The sequence below is a fragment of the Trachemys scripta genome, chromosome 7 (assembly GCF_013100865.1).
Source record: "Trachemys scripta elegans isolate TJP31775 chromosome 7, CAS_Tse_1.0, whole genome shotgun sequence".
NCBI classification, from domain to species: domain Eukaryota; kingdom Metazoa; phylum Chordata; order Testudines; family Emydidae; genus Trachemys; species Trachemys scripta.
The window spans coordinates 119419587-119443687 of NC_048304.1; the positions used below are offsets into that span (position 1 = coordinate 119419587).

The 24101-nt window shown below is 41.9% G+C and overlaps 1 protein-coding gene across 3 annotated transcripts in view; it reads left to right on the forward strand.

Moving 5' to 3' along the window:
- SORCS1 (sortilin related VPS10 domain containing receptor 1) overlaps window positions 1–24101 on the forward strand; it is a 408602-nt gene that overhangs the window by 292207 nt on the left and 92294 nt on the right. For all 3 annotated transcript variants that reach the window (XM_034776637.1, XM_034776634.1, XM_034776636.1), the window contains exons 6-7: window positions 10201–10265; window positions 23264–23382. In XM_034776637.1, coding sequence (XP_034632528.1) covers window positions 10201–10265; window positions 23264–23382 — 184 coding nt within the window. The remainder of the gene's footprint in view (window positions 1–10200; window positions 10266–23263; window positions 23383–24101) is intronic.

Genomic DNA, 24101 nt, shown 5'->3' on the forward strand with positions numbered 1-24101 from the left:
TGAGTACAAATAGCAGCGTTGCTGCGGTAGCAGCATAGAATATCAGGGTTGGAAGGGACCTCAGGAGGTATCTAGTCCAACCCCCTGCTTAAAGCAGGGCCAATCCCCAGACAGATTTTTTCCCCCGTTCCTAAATGGCCCCCTCAAGGATTGAACACGCAACCCTGGGTTTAGCAGGCCAATGCTCAAACCACTGAGCTATCCCTCCCCCCTGCTTTCAGCATAGGTGTGACTCAGCTGTACCAAGTACAAACCTGCCTGAGTACGTACTTGGCATGGCGAAACTGGGCCTTTGCTGCCACTTGGGCTATGCTGCTGTTTATACGTGCACTAGCTCTCATCGAGCTAGCATGAGGCTGTGTAGCTGGACAGGGGATTAACACCCCAGCTCTAACGTAGACACGGCCTTATAGAGCTATCTGTATAATCTGGAGGGCAGCTTATGTTACCTTCCCCACGACTCTGAGACAAGGGGCATGTCAGGGCAGTGATATGGGTGGACTACCACCATTCCCTTCTGCAATCCCCAGTTGGCTGGATGGTCACCTGAGCGATTCTTCCCAGGTGACATGTTCCAGCTGCCCCAGGCTGTTCGAATCTGTGCCTAGAGTTAGGGGCAGATAGAGAAATCAGGAAGTCTTCTAATGAAAGGGGGTGGTTGCTGGAGGCTGATGGGGAAGAAAGTGATCATAGCAGAGAATTGTTAATGACCATTTTCTGCATCTTCACCAAGTTACACTCTACAGCATTATTTCTAGTGGTACCCACCATCCTTGCAAAGGGGTTTGGTTTAGTGGTTTCAGGACTAGCTGCCAGGATTCCTGGACTCTATTTCTGGCTTTGTCACATAAGTACAGTGTGATCTTGGCCAAGTCAATTAGAGCCATTTACTCTTGTGTAATCAGTGGAGTCACTCTGGATTTACAACTGTACAGCTGAGCGCATAATTTGGCCCTTAATCGCTCTCGCCAACTCATTTTACCAATTTGTAAAGCAGGCATTGTGCAATAATACCCAGAGACCTCAATAAAGTGTTGGGAAACTTACTTATCTGTTGTTTACAAGAGGCTTTGAGAACCTGGCACAAAAGGGACTGTAATAAGTGCAAAGCATTTCAATTCTTATTCAGAGATAGGATTCAAGGCACTGCAAGACCATCAGCGGGGGGGAAATGGTAGCATCTAGGGATCTACCTTCCTCATCTCTTGTTTGTTGTGCTTCTGGCCTTTTAAAACAAAAACAAGCTCCTGCCAGTGAGTAATTTGGAAGACGCTGTCAACTTTTTTAACAAGAAGTGACAAGACATGCCCCGGAGGAGTTGGGGAGCTGGCTTAGCATTTGTGAGATTTATGATAAGGGATTCACACAAGTGCTGAGGCTAAAAGAAGATAAATCCCCATAGACAAATACTCCCAATAATTGAATTACAAAGCCATTATCGTGTGCTGAACAGAGCAACTTTATGACTCTGTTGTGACAGGATAAAGCTTGTTAGAATATTTATGCTCATAGGATGATTTCAGCGTAAGGATCTCAAAAAAAAAACAAGCGTGCATTTCCACCTGTCTGTTATGGCTAATTAGCCTTTCTGGGTAATGCAATGAATGAGGAGCTGGAGAAGCATTAGAAATGGAAAATGAAGAACTGAAGGAATTTTGCACTGAGCCATCTCAAAATAAATATGACTAAGCACAGGGCCAGCCAAGGGATCCATATTGCCAGCTGCTGGAGTCTGATGACTGGAAAGGGGGACTGGGGCAGGTATTCAAGCATCGTTTTCAAGCATCACATTTGGATCTGGATTTTCCAAGCTGTCCATTTGCAACTTCACCTGCATTTTTACTGCTATCTGTAGCTCTTCACCCACATGGGGCCTGATCCAAAGCCCAATTGGAGTCCATGTGAGTGTTCTCCAGGGCTCAAATCTTGGCCTGAAATCGCACAACTCCCATTGATTTCAAATGGTCCAAGATTTTACCCATTGGCGTCAATGGACTTTGGATCAGGCCTTTGTTGCCTGAGCATTTTTAAAGAGAAGATGGTCTTGGGCTTAAAGTGCTGGATTCAGGAGAGCTGGGTTCAATTCCTGGCTCCGACACTGTCTGTCCTTGGGCAAGTCACTTAATCTCTCTAGATGAAATCTTGGTCCCACTAAAGTCAATGGCAAAACTCCCAGTGGTTTCAGTGGGGCAAGGATTTCACCATCTGTGCCTCAGTTCCCCACCTGTAAAATGAGGATAACAGTAATTCCTTTGTCTCTCTTGCCTATTGAGATTGTAAGCTTTCCAAGGCAGTGACTGTCTCTTACTAGGTACATCATGTCTAGTACCATGGTCCCTTGATCTTGGCGAGGGTTTCTAGGGACTATTGGAACACACAAGTCATAATAATTTGCTTGCAAATTATTAACAACTGCCAGTGTTTTGGTGTAAATGTAGGGAATTATGCCTCTACTGGGTAGCATTGTTGAAATTTGCCAAATTTCAAGTTTAGTTTTTTAAAATTAAAATGTGAATCATTTGGCGGGGGGAGTATTCCTGTCTTTCAACTGGTTACAAAGTTGGTTTAATGAAGAAGAAAAAAGAAGCATTTCTTTTAAAAAATTTAATGAAAGGAACTAGTTTCCACTTGCGAGTTCTTCTCTTCCTATGCCTCCCTCCCGGCCCCCCCTCCCCCCGGAAGAGTAATAGCTTTTCCTCCCATCTAAACCCCTCGTGACACACAAAAGCACCAGAACATGTCTTTTCCAAGTGGACAGAGAGACTCGTGTTCCTCCATCCTTTTCTCCTGTTTCCAGCCACATCTCCCTGGCCAATGAGTTACTGGCTCTGTACTGCCTATTCCCTGCCCCAGTGCTCAGTTCTCAATGCAGCCCCTTCTGTTGGTTCTGAGCCTAAAGGGAGCCTTGAGAACTGGCATTTGGGAGACAGGTCATATGAAGAGGCCATGCCAGGGCAGGAAGGGGTTTGTGACAGAGTCAATGTAGAGCCCATTAGGACCGAAGTACTGATCCAGACTTACCTCTTGGTCACCAGAAATTTTGCTTCCTTTCCTGCTATGCATGGCATCCCTGAGAAAACACCCTGTGAACTAACCAGTTCCCAAGGTACTAATGACCAAACATGGTCAGAACCTCACTTTTATGCATTATCTGATAGTTTGATTTATTTGGTATTTAGAATGGGAAAAAAATCAGGTGTTAACCAACATACACGCATCTAGGAGCCCACAGCCTTCTGGGCACGCTCAGTGGAAAGCATAAATGGTGACATTTTCAAACTTGGTTGCCTCAGCTTGGGCATTAAGGGCAACATTTTCATAAGCGGCCTCTGATTTTTTGGGGGCGTCTCAATTTCTTGATGCCCACCTTGAGGGTCCTGAAAGGATCCTGACTTCCAGAAAGTGCTGCCTACTGAAAACTCCAGTTGACTCTGAAAATGAGATCCAAGGTGTCTTAAACTGGGAAACTGATCAGGAAGGCATCCAAGACCAGAAGCTCCCTTTGAAAATGTTGGCCTTGATCCATATGTACATTTGAAAATGTTAGCCCAGCTGCCCGTATTTGAAATTATTGATCGGCACTTGCAGCTCATAATGACCTGTGCTTAAAAACAATGTGTTTGAAATTACGAAATATGAAGTGTGGAGGTTTTGTATTACCCTAGTGATGGGGTCTCTCTGCAGCTGAGAAGCCTGACTCAGTCATTCATCTCATTTACTCCCAGCAGCCGTGAATTTTAGGCTTTTCACACTAGTGAAAGATCCTGCATGACATGGTCTTTACTGGATTTCCTGGAAGTGCACGGGGAGACAGGTTTTTAGAAACCCAGCCGTCAGCGTGATGGTGCAGGCGGGGCGGGGACTGCAGAAACACTTGGTGAGATAACCTTTGCTCTTCAATGTAGAGTGCCCAATTCTTTTGTTTGCCATTGTCTCTTTCTGAAAAGGGGATCGCTTTTAGTCAGTTTCTGATCCTGCTTCCTACATATATAGTCTGCAGCCAAAACCATTGCTGGGCTGTAATTCCACGGCTCTCAGTCTAGGTTTTTGAAGCTGTCAAGCCCAGACGACTACACAGCAGGCTTGGAGTTGATGAATATTTTAGGAAGCCGCTTTGTAACGGAAGGTTCGTAGTCTTACATATTTCATAACACAACCATTTTCTGTAAAGGCAGCAAGGAACATTAGGCTTGGTCTACACTACCCCCCTAATTCGAACTAAGGTACGCAACTTCAGCTACGTGAATAACGTAGCTGAAGTTCGAAGTACCTTAGTTCGAATTAGTTCGAACTTACCTTGGTCCACACTCGGCAGGCAGGCTCCCCCGTCGACTCCGCGGTACTCCTCTCGGCGAGCTGGAGTACCGCAGTCGACGGCGAGCACTTCCGGGTTCGACTTATCACGTCCAGACTAGACGCGATAAGTCGAACCCAGAAGTTCGATTTCCAGCCGTCGAACTACCGGGTAAGTGTAGCCAAGGCCTTAGATTGTGGTCCCATTGGCATTTCCATGTTAGCTTACCCCAAAAGTTTGTAATTTTTATATTTTGTGCTTTTGCTTTAAAAAGCATCAAGACAATTACACCAATTAAACATAAAAAGCTCTTTGGAAAAATATCATAGGTGCAGTTTGATAAGTATGCTTATCAGTACCAGGGGGATTGAAGTCCAGGGGGAGTTTGTGTTTTCAAGAAGGCCTGTGATTAAAAGGATGAATCACAATCAGCAGGGTAGGTTTTCACCACAAAGTTAAAATGATAAGCCAAGACAGAGAGAAAGTCAGCTGCAGGCAGTACAAGGCCGATGGAAGTATCAGCACTCAGGCTTTGAGAACAGAGAGAATGGAGGGAAACTGGAAGATAAGGCAACATGGGCCTAGTGGGCAAAATAGATTGATGACAGCCATCGCTAACACAGCTGATAATGGGGAGTTAGAAGTATTTGACTGACATTTGTTTTAGAGAACAGTTTCCTACATGTCCACTTCGTAGGGACAAAGGTGGCAGCAGTCTGGATACTGCTCTGGAGCTCAGCCATTCCTATCTAGCTTCATGGTTTTCAGTTTATAAACTGCAGGATTTGTACTGGCTTCCCCCACCCCTCGTCAGCCCTGAGAACAGGGCAATTATCGGGTGATCCAACCCCTGTTGTCTAGTCCTAGCATCTGGCAATTGGAGGTTTAGGATCACTCAGCTCAGAGCATGGGATAGCATCCCTGAACATCTTGGCTAATAGCCATTGGTGGACCTGTCCTCCATGAATTTATCTAATGCTTTTTTGAACCCTGTTATACGTTTGGCCTTCACAACATCCCCTGGCAATGAGTTCCACAGGTTGACTGTGTGTTGTGTGAAAAAGTACTTCCTTTTGTTTGTTTTAAACCAGCTGCCTATTTATTACATCGGTTGATCCCTGGTTCCTGTGTTATGTGGAGTGGTAAATAACACTTCCTTGTTCACTTTCTCCACACCATTCAGATTTTATAGCCTTCTATCGTTTCACCCCTTAGTCATCTCTTTTCTAAACTGAATAGGCCCATTCTTTCTTATCTGTCCTCATATAGAAGCTGTTCCATACCCCTAATCATTTTTGTTGCCCTTCTCTGTACTTTTCTCAATTCTAATCTATAATTTTTGAGATGGGGCAATAAGAACTTTACACAGGATTCAGGGTGTGATCGTGCCAGGGATTTATATAGTAGCATTATGATGAAGCCAACCACTTCCATATACACTTGAAGTCGGTGTAATAAATAACAGCAAAGGAATGATATCCCAGAGTCAATTTTTGGTCTGTTTAGCGAATGGACTCTGGTTTTCATATCCTTTGTCATTAAGAGCCAAATCTTGTTCTTGTCGAACGGAACTGTCAAATTCCCATTGACAACATCCGAAAGTTGCAAGGTAGTTGGACACGGGAGGCAGAGGTTAACTGATTTATACTTGGCAAAATAAGCCCTCAATCCCTTTTCTCTGATGGATGGTAACTGGAAGAAAGTGCCATTAAAAATGGCTGCACTTTTTTCTGTCATCTGGGTAATCCAGAAGAAGAATTTATTAAAAATGGGTGTTGGAGGCCCAGGGGTCATTATTCTTTGAGTAAAACTTCTCACTGTAAAACTTCTTTTAAAAGTTTTATTATTAATAGCTCTAGGAAAGAGACATGCAACCAAATTATAATGTGGGGACAGGATGCAAATAAACCCTAGGTAAGATCTTTCACAAGTGAAAAGTGCTTCTGTAGCCCACTGAGTCTGTAGACTCTGAAGACGAGTTCTTTGTAAGCTCAAAAGCTTGTTTCTCTCACCAACAGATGTTTGGCCAATAAAAGATATTCCCCACTTTGTCTCTTTCAAAAGTAGTTTGGTTTAAAGGCAGTCCAACATATATTCTGCTGCTCTGATCCATATAATTCAACAGATTTCCAGTAAGGATTGGCAATCCCTTTCTACCATTATAATAATTAATCATTCTTTATTAATTTGGGTCACACTTTGTTAGAAGTACCTTTATAAATGGTTAATAAATGATGATGATGCAAGTAGAGCTGAGTAAATATTGGAATTGTTTTGGTACATTGGGAATTTTGAAAATTTGGAGGTGGAAGGGGGAATTTGCTTCCTGTCGGACCACAAATGAATATTTTCAAATTTTTTGGTGAATCAAAAAATTGAAAAAGTGATCATTTTGGCTTAAATGAAACATTTCATTGAGGCAAAACACTTTGTTTTGACGTTGACCATATTTAATGTTTTTGATTTTTTTTAAATGTAAAAAAAAAATGTAAAATTAAACCAAATAATGAAAATTATGAATATTCAAAAAATCTTGAAATGATCCTGTTTTGGGTTGAAGGTTTGTTTCATTTTGGTTTGGGGTGGTTTTTAGCTTTAAAAAAAAATCTAGCTAAATTTTGAAACAAAATTTATTAATTTCAGAACAAGAGATATTGAAACATTTTGTTTCTAAAATATTGAAATAAAATGTTTCATCTTATTAAAATAAACAAGTTTTTTGGCTGAAACTATTCACTGAATTCACAAAGTTTTTGTACATCTAAAACTGTTTTTTGGTGAATGAACTGTTCACCTGAAAAATTTAACCTGGCTCATTACAGACCCCTTCTACACTAGCACTTAAACCATTGCTTCTACCAGTGTAGCTTGACCATTGCTGAAAAATAGACACCAGGGGGCTGGTCTACACTAGGAAGGGGGGAATCGATCTAAGATACGCAACTTCAGCTACAAGAATAGCGTAGCTGAAGTCGACTTGACTTACCTCGTGTCCTCACGGCACGGGATCGATTCCGCTTCCGCTTCTCGCTCTGGTAGAGTTCCAGAGTCGACTGGGAACGCGTTCGGAGATCGATTTATCGCGTCTAGACGAGATGCGATAAATCGATCCTCGATAGATCGATTACTACCCGCCGATCTGGCAGGTAGTGAAAATGTACCCCAAATGTGCTGGTGCAGAACAAGCAAACTAGCTCTGAGTCAGGAAACAGGTTTTGAGCCTCTCTGGAAATGTTTCACACTGTCCGGCAAAGAAAAAGAAGCTTCTTTAGCTGATGAATTGCAATAGGATTCTTTAAGTGAAGCTAGAGATAATCAAAACAAATAGTCCCATTTTTCATAACATCTTTAAAATGGTTATTGTTAGTTACTTAGTTAAGACTAGTGTTGATTAAGAGCTGGATCGAACTCGGATTGCAGTACAAGTGGGAGTTGAATTACAACCTCAGTTTTGATTGCCTGCAAATAATGAGGCATTGGACAGAATAGCATCTGACTTGTCCATCACCGGAAATGAATGTTCTTGCTTTAATTGAGTATTAACCCATAGTTCAGGCTACTGTCAAGAAAATGGTCCACCTTGAGGCAGGCAAATCCTTAATGGAGACACATGAGGATGGCCCATCTGCTCTCACTATTGCCTCCGGGAAAGAGGTGACAGGTTCAAAACCAATAACAGGACTGTGCCCTCAGAATTTATGCTGATTTAGCAGTGCTATAATTCAGAGAGGACATCAAACTAATGACCCTTTGGCCTGTTCCAGGGTGTTCTCCAGATAGATGTTAACAATTAAAAGGGACTTTTTACCAAAGGTGTACTTTACTCCATAATCCCTTACATGCCGTATGGAGTGTCTTACACTGATATTTCTTATCCAGTGAACAAACAAGCATTTTCTTAGCCAGACTGCCATCTGGTTTATTAACTTAACACAGTTTTAATTAGATTTGAGCCAATGAAATGTCTGACAGGACAGGGAATTTTCTTTTTATGTTGTTAATTAATGAGAGAATATTGGTCATTAGGGATGTGCATTAAACTAATGTGTATGCAAAGTCTGATATAGAGGACTGACTAGTGTTCTACATAGAATCATAGAAATCTAACGCTGGAAGGGACCTCGAGTCCAGGCCCTGCTCTGTGGCAGGACAAAGTATACCTAGACTATCCCTAACAGGACCAACCTCTTTTTAAAGATCTCCAGTGATGGTGATTCCACAACCTCCCTTGGAAGCCTATTCCAGGTATTAACTAACCTTATAGTTAGAAAGTTTTTCCTACTATCTAACCTAAATCTCCCTTGTTACAAATTAAGCCCTTTACTTCTTGTCCTACCTTCAGTGGACACGGAGAACAACTAGTCACCACCCTCTTTGTAATAGATCTTAATATATTTGAAGTCTGTTATCGGGTCCCCTCTCAGTCTTCTTTTCTCAAAATTAAACAGGTCCAATTATTTTAACCTTTCCTCATAAGTCAGATTTTCTAAACTTTTTATCATTTTTGTTGCTCTTCTCTGGACTTTCCAATTTGTCCACAGCTTCCCTAATGTGTAGCACCTGGAATTGGACACAGTGCTCCAGCTGTGCTTACCAGTGCTGAGGAGAGCGGGACACTTATCTCAGATGTCTTATCTATGACACTCCTGTTAGCACACCCCAGAATATTCACCTTTTTTGCAGCTGAATCACATTGTTGAGTCATATTCAATTTGTGATCCACTATAGCCACGCAATCCTTTTCAGCATCACTACCATCTAGCCAGTTATTCCCCGTTCTGTAGGTTTGCATTTGATTTTCCTTCCTAAGTGAAGTACTTTGCACTGGTCTGTATTGAATTTCATATTGCTGAATTCAGACCAATGGTGTCATGGTGTCCCAGCATGGTGTCATCTTTAAATTCTATAAGCATACTCTCCACTCCATTATCCAAATCATAAATGAAAATATTGAATAGTAGCAGACCCAGGAATGCCTGCAGGACCTGCCTAGATATGCTGTCCAAGTTGGAAAACAAACTATTGGTAACTGCTCTCTGAATACAGTCTTACAGCTTATAATAATTTCATCTAGACCACATTTCCCTGGTTTGCTCATGAGAATGTCAGGTGGGACTGTGTCAAAAGCCTTACTAAAATCAAGATATACCATATCTACTGCTTCCCCCCTATATCCTAAGCCAAGAACCCCGTCAAAGAAGAAAATTACATTGGTTTGGCTTGATTTGCTGGCTATTTCTTATAACTCCAGTATCCTCCAGGTGCTTACCAGTTGATTGTTTTACCAATCTCATAACACATCTCATAATAGTCAGTATCAGAGGGGTAGCCGTGTTAGTCTGGTTCTGTAAAAAGCGACAAGCATAAGCTTTGGAGCATAAGCTTTCGTGGGTGAATACCTCACATGCGTCTGACGAAGTGGATATTCACCCATGAAAGCTTATGCTCCAATACATCTGTTAGTCTATAAGGTGCCACAGGACTCTTTGTCGCTTATCTCATAATAGAGAAGCTTGATTTTAGCACTGAACACCAAGGCATACACCACCAATCAGAACAAAAGGCACATCAGCATGCCACGCACTGAAACACACCCCAGAAATCAAAGCAAAGGACACACCAACATTCCCCACTCTGAAGGTGGTGGGGATGCAGGGTTAGGCAGAGTTAAGGCTGTTGGAGGGATGTTAACTCTGGTTTTATAGAAGGTCAGCATGCCTAGAATTTCCAAGGGTTGTTATTTTAGGGAACACTAGTATGGTCTTTCAAAGTTCTTTAGCTTTTAGTTACTGATACAAATTTGACTCCACCTAAATGAGGTCTTCTACTGTGGAATAAATGTAGTGGACAGCATCTGCCTGGGCTTTGTTCATTTTAATGCTTTAACTTCCGTCTGTCCTTTGCAGGTCTGTGATGGGTTCCAGTAAAGAGCCAGACCTTGTGCACCTGGAGGCAAAGACAGTGGATGGCCGTAAGTACATTAGTTTCCAGACTGTATTGTCGTTACCAGCTCTGTCGTGCTCTGGGTTGGCCTGCCATTCTGACGCCAACACCCTATAGTAGAGGAGATCTTACTTTTCTTCTCTGTTCAGTCTCTCACGGGCAAGGTCTTAGAGCAGCTCCCTCAGTTCAAGGCCGAGCAGCAGCTCCTCCAGCTAACTGAAAGGGTGGTATTAACAGGCTGTGGAAGGAGGTTACCTGCAGGACGGAGGATTCCCATGGGATGTGCAGCCTTTGAAGGCAGTCGGTAAAAGGATACTCTCTTCTCCAGTTTATCTCTACCTGCTCCTCCATTGTGTTTACCCCTTCAACCTTTCTTTGCTCTTGTGGCCAATTTTCCTTCTGCTTACAACTCCAAACTCCTTTCTCAAGCTTTCCTTGTTGGACAGAAGTTTTCTCAGGTCCATTGATACCTCTGCTGGTCTTTTCTCCACTCCCCTGTTTCCTGCTGTTTAATCTTTCCGCTTCCCCACTTCTGCAGGTCTTTCCCTGTGGCTTTTTTCCTGCAGCTTTCAATTGCCTCAGGCGGTTGTGTACCTCACAGAAACCACCCGACTGTCCTGGATGTTCTCATTTTTAATTCCATGATGGTTCTCCTGCAAATGTCAGCTTTGCTGCAATGTAAATAATAGATTTGCACCATTTGCAGGATTATTTATTTTTTTTTGTTTTGATGACATCGTAGATTAACTTCTGAAAAATCCCAGTGGGTCAAACTCTGCTCTCAGTTACACAGCCAAAGTCAGTGGTGTTCCTCCAGATTTATGACGGCAGGATTTAGCCCAGAAACTGTCAGGGAGGGAACTGTTTCAAGACATTTTTTTTTAACTTGCTTAGCGTTATGGGTAAGAAATTATTCTTCAGAGGATGAATTTTAAAAGACACCATTGGAATAGAAATTGTATATATTTTTAATGTCCTTTCCCTTTAATAACACATTAGATTATTAAAACTGAAAGAATTTTAAATATCTCAGTGCTTTTTACCATTTGTGTCTTTTCTTTCCTCTTTTTAACTTTCACATTCCCTGGACACAGAAAGGAGGCTGATCCGTCCTTTCTGCTCGTATGGAAGTACTAAATAGTAGTAAAATATTATACTATGACACCCTCTAATGGAGTAGCTACACTGTTGTATTGTGTTTTGAACAGTTTCTGTAGTAAGTGTTTATTAAGGGCTATTCTCTTGTAGTGACACTCTAAGGCTTATTGACTTCATGGTATTCTCCAGGCTCTAAACTCCAATTCCTCTTTTCTCCTCTTCTCTCTTCTTCTGGTCCAATTCTAGTTCTTGTGACATAAGAAGAATACTTTAGAAGAAAAGGCCTATATAAATGTAGAGACAAAAGTAATAAACATTATTATTCCCATTTTACAGATGGGGAAACTGGGGTACAGGTAGGTGAAGTGACTTGCTCAAAGTCACATGGTGAGTCATTACCATAGTTGAGGATAGATCCCAGGTTGCTTAACTGTCCAGTTCTAGCCACTAGACAAACTTGCCTTCCCCGAAGATGATAATTTCCACCCCTCTGATTGGTGAGCAAACCTTTCTCCGATGGAGGAGAGTAGCATGTAACTGGAACAGGCAAAGGGTTGTTAATAAGATGCTTTTTTTCAGGCTTAGCCCAAGAGTTACAATTTGTGAACTATTTCTCTAATCTTTTGCAAGGGCCACATGTTTGGGAGCTAACCAAGGGTGAAAATTCAATAAAGGGATTTAATTTGAAAAGGTATCCCTATCGAAACAAATTAGAAAAAAATCACCCAGCAATTGAAACCCAGGATCTAAGCAAAAGCGCCGGACCTCAATGCAAATAACAAGATACTTTTATTCTTGCGCCTGGTATCTTTCCCAGCAGATGCTCAGCAGTACATTAACCATGGCTTCAGATGAGAGAGGATAGAGATGTCACCTCAGTAAGGTATTAGAAAATCTGGTTGGTAGGGTTGTGAGAGCATTTATCATCATCTGACTTAGTCCTGGGCATTCCCAGCCGGAATACTAATAACTTTTTCCTGACTGTGTCTATGTCTTCTGATCCCTGATCATGGTCTGTCTTCATATTTTTATTTATTGTATTGCTATACATAGTGTAAAAGATTTACAGATGGGAAAAAAGAACAGTCCCTCAGCTAATATAAATCTATATAACTTCACTGATTTCAGTAGAGCTATTCCCAATTACACCAGATGAGGATCTGGTCTTTCATGTCATACGTTACATTGTATGATCAATGCTAGTGCTTGAACTGGAGTCCCCAAAAAGCGGCTGAGTATGTGATTAATTTGGTATGGGAGTTATATGGCAGTTTGATTATTATACAGTGTTAATTGATGTGATTTAAGTTTTTAATACTCTTGGTTAATTTCGGTTAGAGTGCCAAGTGTCGTGGATTTTGATCTCCAGTATAAAATCCAAGTACATAGAAAGTGATGTTTATATTTAGTGGTTTCTCTTAAAGTCCAGTCTGGGCAGATTCTAAGTAGGAGCCAAATGGCAATCGTTGTGTTTTCAGTTGGAAGAAATTCATCTGAGCCTTATCTTACATTTCCATTCATATGACTTTGTGTCCCTAGGGTTCCACTTTGAGTCTGGAATAAAATCAGAAACTTATTCACAAAAAAAGTCAGCAGAAGCTACAGATTTTTTGCCTGGTTTCAGGTCAATGCTGTAGAGAAACAGTTAATTTCATGTAGATCTGAACAACACCATAACATAAGTTATTTTCTGTAACCAGAGGGCAGAGAGTATGCTGTTAGAAGGTAGCGCCAAATTAGATTGAAACTTAACCAAAATCCCCTTGAAAGGTCTGTACATTTTTGAGAAACTTAGCTAGGCATTACGTTTATGAAAAAACAACAACAAAGTTTATGAAAAAAATTAAGTTTTTGGGGTTCTTTAAGTTAAGAATGTTTCATTGGCGTCTGGGGCCAAATCTAATGCTTGAAGGTAAACACTCTGCACAGATCAGATCGGGATTCACACCCAAAATCTGCAGTTTTAATCCCTCTGGGGCTTTTAATATAAACATTTTGATACAGACTGTTTGTTTGTTCTGCTTTGCATGAGAGGTAAATAGCTGTGAGTCAGGAGACCTGGGTTCTATCTCCTGATCCTCCACCGGTTTGCTGCCTGAACTTGGGCAAGTCAGGGAGGGCAACGTTTTCAATCATGGATGTGTGGCTAGGCACCCACACAAAAGCAAATGAAAGATTCTGAACTCCTGCAGTCTCAAGTCTAGTTAATTCAGATAGCGTAACTCCTGTAACAAAATATTGTCGACTGGTAAGTAGTTCAAAAGATGAATGCCTACATTATATTTGGAAACTACCACAGCACCTGCAGGCAATTGAATAAATGGGACATCTAGAATATGAATCTGCTGCTCAGAGCTGGGCAGAAAATGGATTTCCCATCACACACACGTTCACCAGATTTAAAGAAAAGTCCCGTCCTGAATTGGGATGAAAAGTTAAAATCTTGAAATCTTTTATGGAAGCAAGGAAATGAACAAGCCAACAAATTTGAAATGTTTATTTAGATTTTATTATTTATTTACTGTATTTATCTTAAATGTCAAAAAATTTCAATGGTTTTGAAACTTTTTTCCAAAAAAATGTTTGAGTCAAAAAAATTGTCATAACCCACTCTTTCCTGGAAACTATTTACAAACATCACAATAAGACTCAAATTAAATGTATTGTTCTTTCCCCCAAAAAAACAAACAAACAAACAACCAGTGAGAGGACCAGAAATAAGCCACCCTGGCTAAAGAACAGAGTAAAAGAGGTGATTGGAGGCTAAAAGGTGTCCTTTAAAAATTGGAAGTCAAATACTACTGAGTAAAATAAAAAAGGAGCATAAACTCAGGTAAAAGTAAATTCAAGTGTAAAAGTATAATTACATAGGCCAAAAGGGAATTTGAATAGCAAAAGACACAAAAACTAACAGCAAAAATTGTTTTAACTACATCAGAAGCAGGACGCCTGCCAAATAATAAGTAGGGCCACTAGACGATCAAGTTGCTAAAGGAGCACTAAGGGAATACAAGGTCCTTGCAGAGAAGCTAAATGAATTCTTTGAATCAGTCTTCACTCCAGCGGATGTGAGGGAGTTTCCCACACCTGAGCCCTTCTTTTTAGGTGCCAAATCTGAGGAAAATGTCCCAGATTAAAGTGTCAATAGAGGAGGTTTTAGAACAAATTGATAAATTTGATCTGGACAAGGAGGTAAACAGTGAGGTGGTAAAATTTGCAGATGATACATAATTTCTCGAGATAGTTAAGTCCAAAACTGACTTTGAAAAGTTACAAAGGGATCTCACAAAACTGTGTGACTGGGCAACAAAATTGAAATTCAATGTTGATAAATTCAAAGTAATGCACATTGGGAAACATAATCTCAATTATACATACAAAATGATGGGGTCTAAATTAGTTGTTACCACTCAAGAAAGATATTTTGGAGTCATTGTGGTTGATTTCCTGAAAACATCTGCTCAATGTGCAGCAACAGTCAGAAAATCTAACAGATCGTTGGGAACCATTAGGAAAGAGATAGATAATAAGACGGAAAATATCATAATGCCACTATATAAACTGAGGGTACGCCCACACCTTGCATACTATAAGCTGTTCTGCTTGCCCCATCTCAAAAAAGATATATTAGAATTAGAAAAGGTACAAAAATGATTAGGTGTATGGAACAGCTTCCATTTTATGAGAGAGTAAAAAGACTGGGAGTGTTCGGCTTGGAAAAGACGACTAAGAGGGTATATGATAGACATCTATAAAATCAATGAATAGTGTGGAGAAAGTGAATAGGGAAATGTTACTTACCATGTCACATAACTAGGGGTCATCCAACAGGTTTAAAACTAACATAAGGAAGTACTACTTCATACAACTCATAGTCAACCTATGGAATTCATTGCTAGGAGATGTTGTGAAGGCCAAAAGAATAACTGGGCTCCAAAAAGAGTGAGATAAGTTAATGGAGGCTTGGTCCATCAATGGCTATTACCCAGTTTGTCAGGGATGCAACCCCATGCTCTGGGTGTCCCTAAACCTTCCACTGTCAGAAGCTGGGAGTGGACGATGGGATGGATCACTTGATAATTGCCCTGTTCTGTTCATTCCCTTTGAAGTCTCTGACACTGGCCACTGTCGGAAGACAGAATACTGGGCTAGATGGACCATTGATTTGACCCAGTATGGCCGTTCTTTTGTTATGTTTCCTGGAAAAATTTGATCTAGACAAATCAGTATTTTCCAACAAAAATTAATTGATTAATTCCTGAACAGTTCTTCTACTGCTGCAGTCTTACTCACAATAGTACAATAACTACATATTATAAATACAGGTCGGAGGATCAGGGCCTTAAATGAGAATGCGAGAGGGACTTGCATTTATTTGGATAGATGTGGATAAACTGGATATCAGAGAATTATTATTTTAAAGGAAGGGATGAAAACAAGCAAAGAAGAAATATGAAGTGGTAGCAGAAATTCTGGGTTTTGCTGATATTTAATAAGTATCTCTGTCCATTTTACTGTTTTTCTGCTGCATTGATCTGTTTGTAGATTTTTAATTTAAATTTGACTTGTGCTGTTTTGTAATCACAGGTAGGGCCAGATCCTCAGCTGGTGTTAATCAACATGCTATGGTGATTTTCAGCAGCCAACAATCTGACCCATAGTTCTGAACTGCAAGACTATGTTCCTCTCTTCTTCCTGTGTAGGTGTTGCAAAGAAAAACATAAGAATTACAACCCTGGAGCAGATAAATACTCCATCTAGTCTAATATCCTGCCTCTGACAATGGCCATTTCTTTCAAAGAATCCCCAGAATGCCCCATGACTGGGCAAAAGTGTGTCATGGGGATAAGTAATTTCTTCCCAACCAAAGCTGATAATCAGAATTTGCCCTAAAAAAATGAGGATTGTTAGCTCTTCTAATTGTAGCCCAGATATTGGAACTGCAGATGGCGCCCTCATTCATTTAAATATTAAATCCTGGGTTTGATATGTAGTGCAGCAGGTGGAATAATAGGAATTAAACCAGATTTGTTAGTATATCCCTCAGAAATGAACTGGCTTCATTTCACTGTTTTTTAACATTTGTTGTTTGTGAGTATGCTGCTGGCTGCTTGTGAAAATGCTCGTGAATCCTGAATGTTCCATGAATAATTATTCATCTGAACCTTCATACTAGGAAGTGAGTTATTCATTATTTGTTATTCTCTTATTTTAAAAGTTTCAATATTCCAGTCCAGGAGCAGAAACAACGCCTTATGACTTAGATGGCCAATCACACTCCTGAACAATGCATAGCAAATAGACAAAATGAACAGTTCATAGACAACTTGTTTGCTGGACACTGGTTGGCCAAACTATTTGGCTAATCCTTATGGTTACTAGATATAATTGCAGAAATCGGAACTGATTCCTGAACAAATTACAAACAGAAACAAATGGGATAAATTCACAATGAATATTATTTGTTACAAATAAATTGTCCATCTCACCTTACTATCCAGCCACCTGATCCAACCACCAATGAAATCCATGGAAGCCTTTCTATTGTCTTCAGTGGTAGGTCCGAACCTGGAGTTATTAGCCCAAATAATACCTTGTAGCAGGGTGTCCCACAGGGCTTCTGAATCCATTTTACAAAAGGGATTTGACTCTTCATGTTGGAAGGGGTCCTTCAAAGCCCCCAAAACTCCCCCTCCACCCTCTATTAAGCCATGTCCACTGTCACACTGTCTGGAGGGTTCACGACCTCAGAATGTCATAAAGTGGGCCAGACACCCGAAACTGGCTCTATGTTCTATAATTAGATTTCACCAACTCAGTAACAAGTGTGAACTCCTGGATGACAGTAACAAACTTACCATGGAGTCACAGACAGTCCCCATGGGCACACCTTCTATCTTGCCACCCAGACAAGCTAGAATTAGCCATAGTTAAGGCTACAGTTATGTCATGGAAGTCAAGGAATCTGTGACTTCCAGAGACCCCCCGTGATATTCTCTGCTTCAGCCCCAGAGGCTGTGGGACTCTGGAACTGGCAGCCAACAGGGCGCTGGCAAGGTTCCAGTGGCAGGCGACAGACTCCTGAGGGGGCCTTCCTCAGGATTCCAGCAACCAGCGACAGCCTCGCACGGAGAAGGGGAAGGGAGAGGAAATATGGTCACCCTGCAGCTCCCAGCTGCTGTGGGCAGAGGGGAAACCCCACAGCTCCCAGCCACCATGGTGGCAGGGGAAACCATGGAGCTGCAGCAGCAAAAGTCACAGACAGGTCATGGCTTCTGTGAATTTTTGTTTATTGACCGTGACATGTCCATGACTTTTACTAAAAATCACCTCGACAAAATCTTAACCTTAGTCATAGTCACTTCCGCCAAAAATTGCAAAATATTCAGCTTGCTCCCAGTTCCTAGAGACGAGATGCTTATCCCACATCAGTTTGTACTATAGATGTCACACCAAAGACAATGCTGGTAGTCAATCCTATAGTAAACTAATTAAGTATTTATTCATTAGGAAAAATAAATGAGAGAGTTATTACAGGTTAAAGCAGGCAACATACAAGCACAGTGAGTCACAGTCTATGGTTCCAAAAGGTGACAGAGATGTAGTAATTTGTCCACTGAATGTCTTTTCAGGCCAGCTCACTCAGGCTGACCCTGGGGATCTCTGCTTTTTGTTTCTTACCTTCAAAGAATCCAAACAACAAACCATTTCTTCTTGTGAACATCTTTACATGGCCTTCCCCTAGAGTTCAAGCCCATGGGATGAGAGCTCCTGTAACTTCTTCATGGGTGGATGGAGCAATCAACAAAGTCTCGTCCTACAATGGCCCATTTAGCCTCCATGGCTCTTCTTCATGGGCAGGGGAGCCACTCTTCCTGCCTAGGTTCACAAGTTCATAGCAGGCATTTTTACCATTATAAAGCAAAACTTACATATTACATTATAGCATGAGATCCAGACATTACAAGGAAGATTAATGCATGCAGCAACTTACAAGCATTTGATAGAGTCTAAACACATTCTTACAAGTCTAACACCTACCTTGAACAATATTAACATACAGGTGAGCTGGTCTGGTTTCCAGCTATGAATTTATCAGCTGATGGCTACAGACTTGGCAAGAGCTGGCACGGGGTTTGCCAGTGACACACCCACATCATCAAGAAGGGCTGGACACAAGCTCCCTGAAGAACTTATCAATGCAGCTTTTTCATCGAGCCAGAAGGGATTGAGATATCTCAGTATGCTGCCTTCACAGCTGTCAAACTGCAGTTGCACCAGTTGTGTTTCATGCTTCTCCTTGACAAGAGCAGATTTAGTTCTTGGTGTTTCCCCTATGGAAATGGGAAGCCTGTTTTCTCATTGTTTTTCACAAGGTTTTTTGCACCTTAGTTAGAAATATTTAGTATTGGCCAATGCAGATTTATTTCCTGGTGTTTCCGTATGGAAACAGGAAGCCTATTTTCTCATTGTTTTTCACAAGGTTTTTTGCACCTTCGTTAGAAATATCTAGTATTGGCCAATGCCAAGGATCATGGTCTAATTCACAGTACTCCGGATACTGCTCTGATCAAAGATGGCAATTGCTGTGTTCTTCTCTCTAGGCACAGCATGGCTTTGTTGTGGTGGTTGTATATTAAAAGCAGCAGCTGTTGTTAGAGGTGAGGATGCTGGAAATGAGAAGCATAATGTCCTAATTACCTATGGCAGGGAAAACATCTGTGCAGGAAAAGTAATGAAATTAATTCCAGAGCTTAGCAACTGAATACATTAATTAACATTAATTAATGCTAAATTACAAGGCGCTTCCTATGGAATCGCATAAAAAGTCCCCATGAACAGAATGCCAAAAGAGATTGTGTTTAATGTTGACACAAGGTAAAGAAGAATGATTGGCCCTTTATTGTGATGTCTGGTTCCCTTTATTTCTGGGCTCCAAGACAAAGGAAATTTGGCTGGAGTAAACGAATATGCATCTCATGCTTTGGTTCATTGACCGCTAGAGTTATTTAGTCTGAATGATGACTTCAGGGGGTTAGCCGATTATTAGTAGTTAGGAGCATTTTGCAATGACAGCCTGCAGTCCTTCCCTGTCAGATCTGATATACGTGCCTATAGCCAAGCCAGCTACAGGCTGGATTGTCTTAGAACAGTGGTCAATATGTGCACATGCTGTAGCAGAGAGCCCGTTCAGCTGGAGCTAAGAACTTTTTAGAATAGTCTCCCCCTGCATGTGAGAGAGCTTGAGACTCTGGGAGCAAAGCAGAAGTAGAAGGGAAGGAGTGGGTGTGGAAAATAAGTTGTCTTCACTCCAGAAAGTCATCCAAACCATGGCAGAAGGAGAGCGGGAGAGAAAGGGGCTACTCAAAGGAGTAAGCATTCGTAGGATCAGCAGTTCTGGGTAGCATGATCCTTGATCACAGGGGTGGGGCTAAGCCAATGGCTAAAGTTAGGATTGGGAAGGAATTTTCCCCAGGGCATGTTGCCTTTTTGATGTGTTGTCTTCCTCTGGGGCTTTCGGTTGAGGCCATCTTTTATGATCAGGTGGATTTATTTCACATGCTCAGTAATTGTAAGGAGGAAAGACCTCAAACTTCCATCACCTCTGATTCTTTTCCTTCCTTTTCCTCTTCCTTCTGTGGTTTCCTGCTAACAGGAACAATGGAGAAATGACCCTGAAAAGGGAGATTTCTTGATTTCATTTGATGTGCTGGCTAGTGTGCATATCTACTATTGCCCTCAAGTGGCTGGTCTAAAGAAAATCATATTGCAGAGAACGAAAAGGTACTCTGATCATGCTATCTGGATTATATCAATTAGTCTTTTGTAATGCACTTCGAAAATGCAAAGAATTCTATACTGTATGGACTAATAATATTTAGCCCTTTAAATATCCAACGTGCTCTGCAAACATAGGCCCCAAATCATCCACGATCTAACTTTACTAAAGCCCATGGATTTGTACTCTGTGTGTCTGTTTTAAATAGAAGACAACATCCTTAGAAATAAGAAAAAAAACTTAAATGACGGATTTAATTTTTTTTTAAATGATTAAATAGAAAATGATGAAAAGCTAGTGGTTTCAATTTCAATGGAAAAAATGTTGTTTCTCTGTTCAGAGGGACGTAATTATACCAAGCTAGGGACTATGCTACTCCAAAGAGGAAGATGATTAGAAGTACTTTCAAGATTAAATGCCATTTAGAGTTTGTCAAGCCAGTGCTAATGCTAAAATCCTTCTTTCTTTAAATGAGCTTTGTCCTCATACAAACTGCAACTGCTTAATTGAGCTGGAAAAGCCTAAATTTATGACTGAGACCCTGATTCTCCACTCTGGTTAAAGCTTTTAATCTAGGGGACTCCTACCTGGTACTTTACTTGACACAATGTATAGCTGGCAAGCCTCTTGAGATGTGGCCAGAAGTTCTCATGAGTTTGTGAGACTGTGTTTGACACTGCATGGCACAGGCTGGGTTGGTCAATCTGGGAGCTAGAGAGTCCAGAAGAACCACAGGGTTTCTCTTCTCCAGCAGCCTCAATAAAGAATCCCCTCTATAGTCATAAGAATGGCCATACGGGATCAAACCAATGGTCCATCAAGTCCAGTATCCTGTCTTCTGACAGGGGCCAGTGCCCGATGCTTCAGAGGGAATGAACAGAACAGGGCAATTTCGAGTGATTAATTGCCTGTTGTCCAGTCCCAGCATCTGGCAGTTGGAGGTTTTTAGGAACACCCAGAGGGTTGCATCCGTGACTGTCTTGGTGAATACCTATTGATGGACCTATCCTCCATGAATGTAACTAATTATTTTTTAAATGCAGTTATAATTTTGGCCTTCACAACATCTCCTGGCAATGAGTTCCGCAGGTTGACCGTGTGTTGTGTGAAGAAGTACTTCCTTGTTTGTTTTAAACCTGCTGCCTATTAGTTATTACAACTGAGTCTATTGCGAAAGGCCCCTGATTCGTAAAAAGACTCAGGCACGTGCTTAACTTCAAATCTGTGGGTAGTCCTCTTGAACTCTGCGGATCTAGTCATGGGCTTAAAGTTAAGCATAGGGCTAAGCTTACACGGGCAGGGCTGTAGGCATTATACACCACTGTCCTCAGATGCGGCCTCCATCCTGACCACCTTAGAATGGAAGAGTGTTATGAAGTGAGATCAAGATAGCTTTGACAGCTGGCCTGAAGGCAAATGAGCTAAAATGCTGAGCAATGCTGCCACAAACTGGGGATAAGGAACCGAGGAGTGGCGGGGTGGAAGTTAGTGTCAGGGCTTTGTACTTTACAGTCCATGTTTAGACTAGCCAAAGCCAGTTTACCCACCCTAGAGCCACCACACCAGAGACATAGGGGGAATACAATAGCTGTTATGCCCAGGAAAGAGGGGGCATTATGATATGGCTGTGAAAAAAGCTAATACGGTCTTGGGATGCGTCAGGCGAGGTATTTCCAGTAGAGATAAGGAGGTGTTAGTACCGTTATACAAGGCACTGGTGAGACCTCATCTGGAATACTGTGTGCAGTTCTGGTCGCCCATGTTTAAGAAGGATGAATTCAAACTGGAACAGGTACAGAGAAGGGCTACTAGGATGATCTGAGGAATGGAAAACCTGTCTTATGAAAGGAGATTCAAAGAGCTTAGCTTGTTTAGCCTAACCAAAAGAAGGCTGAGGGAAGATATGATTGCTCTCTATAAATATATCAGAGGAATAGATATCAGAGAGGGAGAGGAATTATTTAAGCTTAGTACCAATGTGGACTCAAGAACAAATGGATATAAACTGAACATTAGGAAGTTTAGACTTGAAATTAGATGAAGGTTTCTAACCATCAGAGGAGTGACGTTCTGGAATAACCTTCCAAGGGGAGCAGTGGAGGCAAAAGACATATCTGGCTTCAAGACTAAGCTTGATAAGTTTACGGAAGGGATGGTATGATGGGATAGCCTAATTTTGGCAATTAATTGATCTTTGACTTTTAGCGGTAAATATGCCCAATGGCCTGTGATGGGATGTTAGATGGGTGCGATCTGAGTTACTACAAAGAATTATTTCCTGGGTGTCTGGCTGGTGAGTCTTGCTCACATGCTCAGGGTTTAGCTGATCGCCATATTTGGGGTCAGAAGGAATTTTCCTCCAGGGCAGAGTGGCAGAGGCCCTGGGGGGTTTTCGCCTTCCTCTGCAGCGTGGGGCACGTGTCACTTGCTGGAGGATTCTCTGCACCTTGAAGTCTTTAAACCACAAGTTGAGGACTTCAATAGCTCAGACATAGGACAGGGGTTTGTTACAGGAGTGGGTGGGTGAGATTCTGTGGCCTGCATTGTGCAGGAGGTCAGACTAGAAGATCATAATGGTCCCTTCTGACCTTAAAGTCTGAGTCTATGAGCAGTGCCAAAAGACTAAAGTAGCACCTTGGGGCCTGTGGGCAGTCAGAGGGTAAATGCACAGCTCTGGCATTGGCACAGAGATGTCCCCAGGAGGATAGTTTGGGGCATGGGGGTTACCTGTAGCCATCTTGATGCGCATACAGCTCAGATGCACTGTGTGCTCCTCATGCACTGCTGAGGATCTGGCCCTGTCTGCTCCTCAGGTCTACGTTCGATTCATTGTTTACATTAGATTTGATTTAATTAGAGTGTAAGCTTTTTGGGGCAGGGCCTTTTTTTGTTCTGCGTTTGTACAGCACCTAGCACTGTGGGGTCCTGGTCCATGATTAGAGCTCCTAGGCGCTACCACCTTATACATAAATAATATACAGCACCCAGCGCTCTGCAGGGACATATTTTAAAATAAACCAGCATCGGTAATGAAGGAATGGGCCAGGTGAATGGAGAGGAAAGCAAGAGCCTGCCACTGATACTGCAGCACTGGGAGAGATCTATGCCCTATACCTGACCATTATTTTGTTTTGTCCTTATGATTTCAGATGCGCAGTACGTCACCTGCAGGATGCAGAACTGCACCGAAGCCACCCGGAGCAAACCGTTTCCAGGCTACATTGACCCCGACTCCCTGATTGTGCAGGACGATTATGTGTTTGTTCAGGTGTGGAACGTGCATTCTCTGATTGATTCCAAGTAATTCTCCTCCCTGCCCCTCGCTCGTATATATACATACGCACGCACACACACACAACTAAGCAACCAGCCCGGAGTGCCTCATAAAGGAGCTTCACAGAGTGCATCAGCCCATCAGAATGCTAATTGGTTCCTTCTGACTCTGTTTCAAGTATCTTATCAACATGAGGTCATGGAGGTGCTGCCTGGAGCGTTCAGGATGCGTACTGGAATAATCCTCATTGCCAATCAACCAGCCTCATCATGCATTCCAGTAGTAGACCCTGTACCACTCGGCTTTAAGTTGGTGTGCCAGTCACTTGATATCACAAGTGCAGTAGACCAATCAAGGCTTTTATTGAGTGAGAGAAAGGAATAGAAGAGGGGAGGAGGTGATAGAGGGAAGGACCGGGGAGAGTAATCAGCCATTATTGTCATGCATGGACTACGATTATTGAGACAAGGATGGAGATGAGATGTATTCAGCCAATCTCTGTTCTAGGTGAGAGCCGGAGAATGCATCTGAACAGCCATCGGTTTCATTATCCTGCTGCCGCTGTCTATTTAATAAGAGAGTTGGCGGAAAAAAGTGCAGGGGCAGTGTACGTGAACTGGAAATAATCTGGTTTCAGAATGCCTTCTGAGACCTTCAATAGTTCTGACTTGTTGGAGTAGATACCTGATCCTTTTGGGGTTGGTCTGGACTTG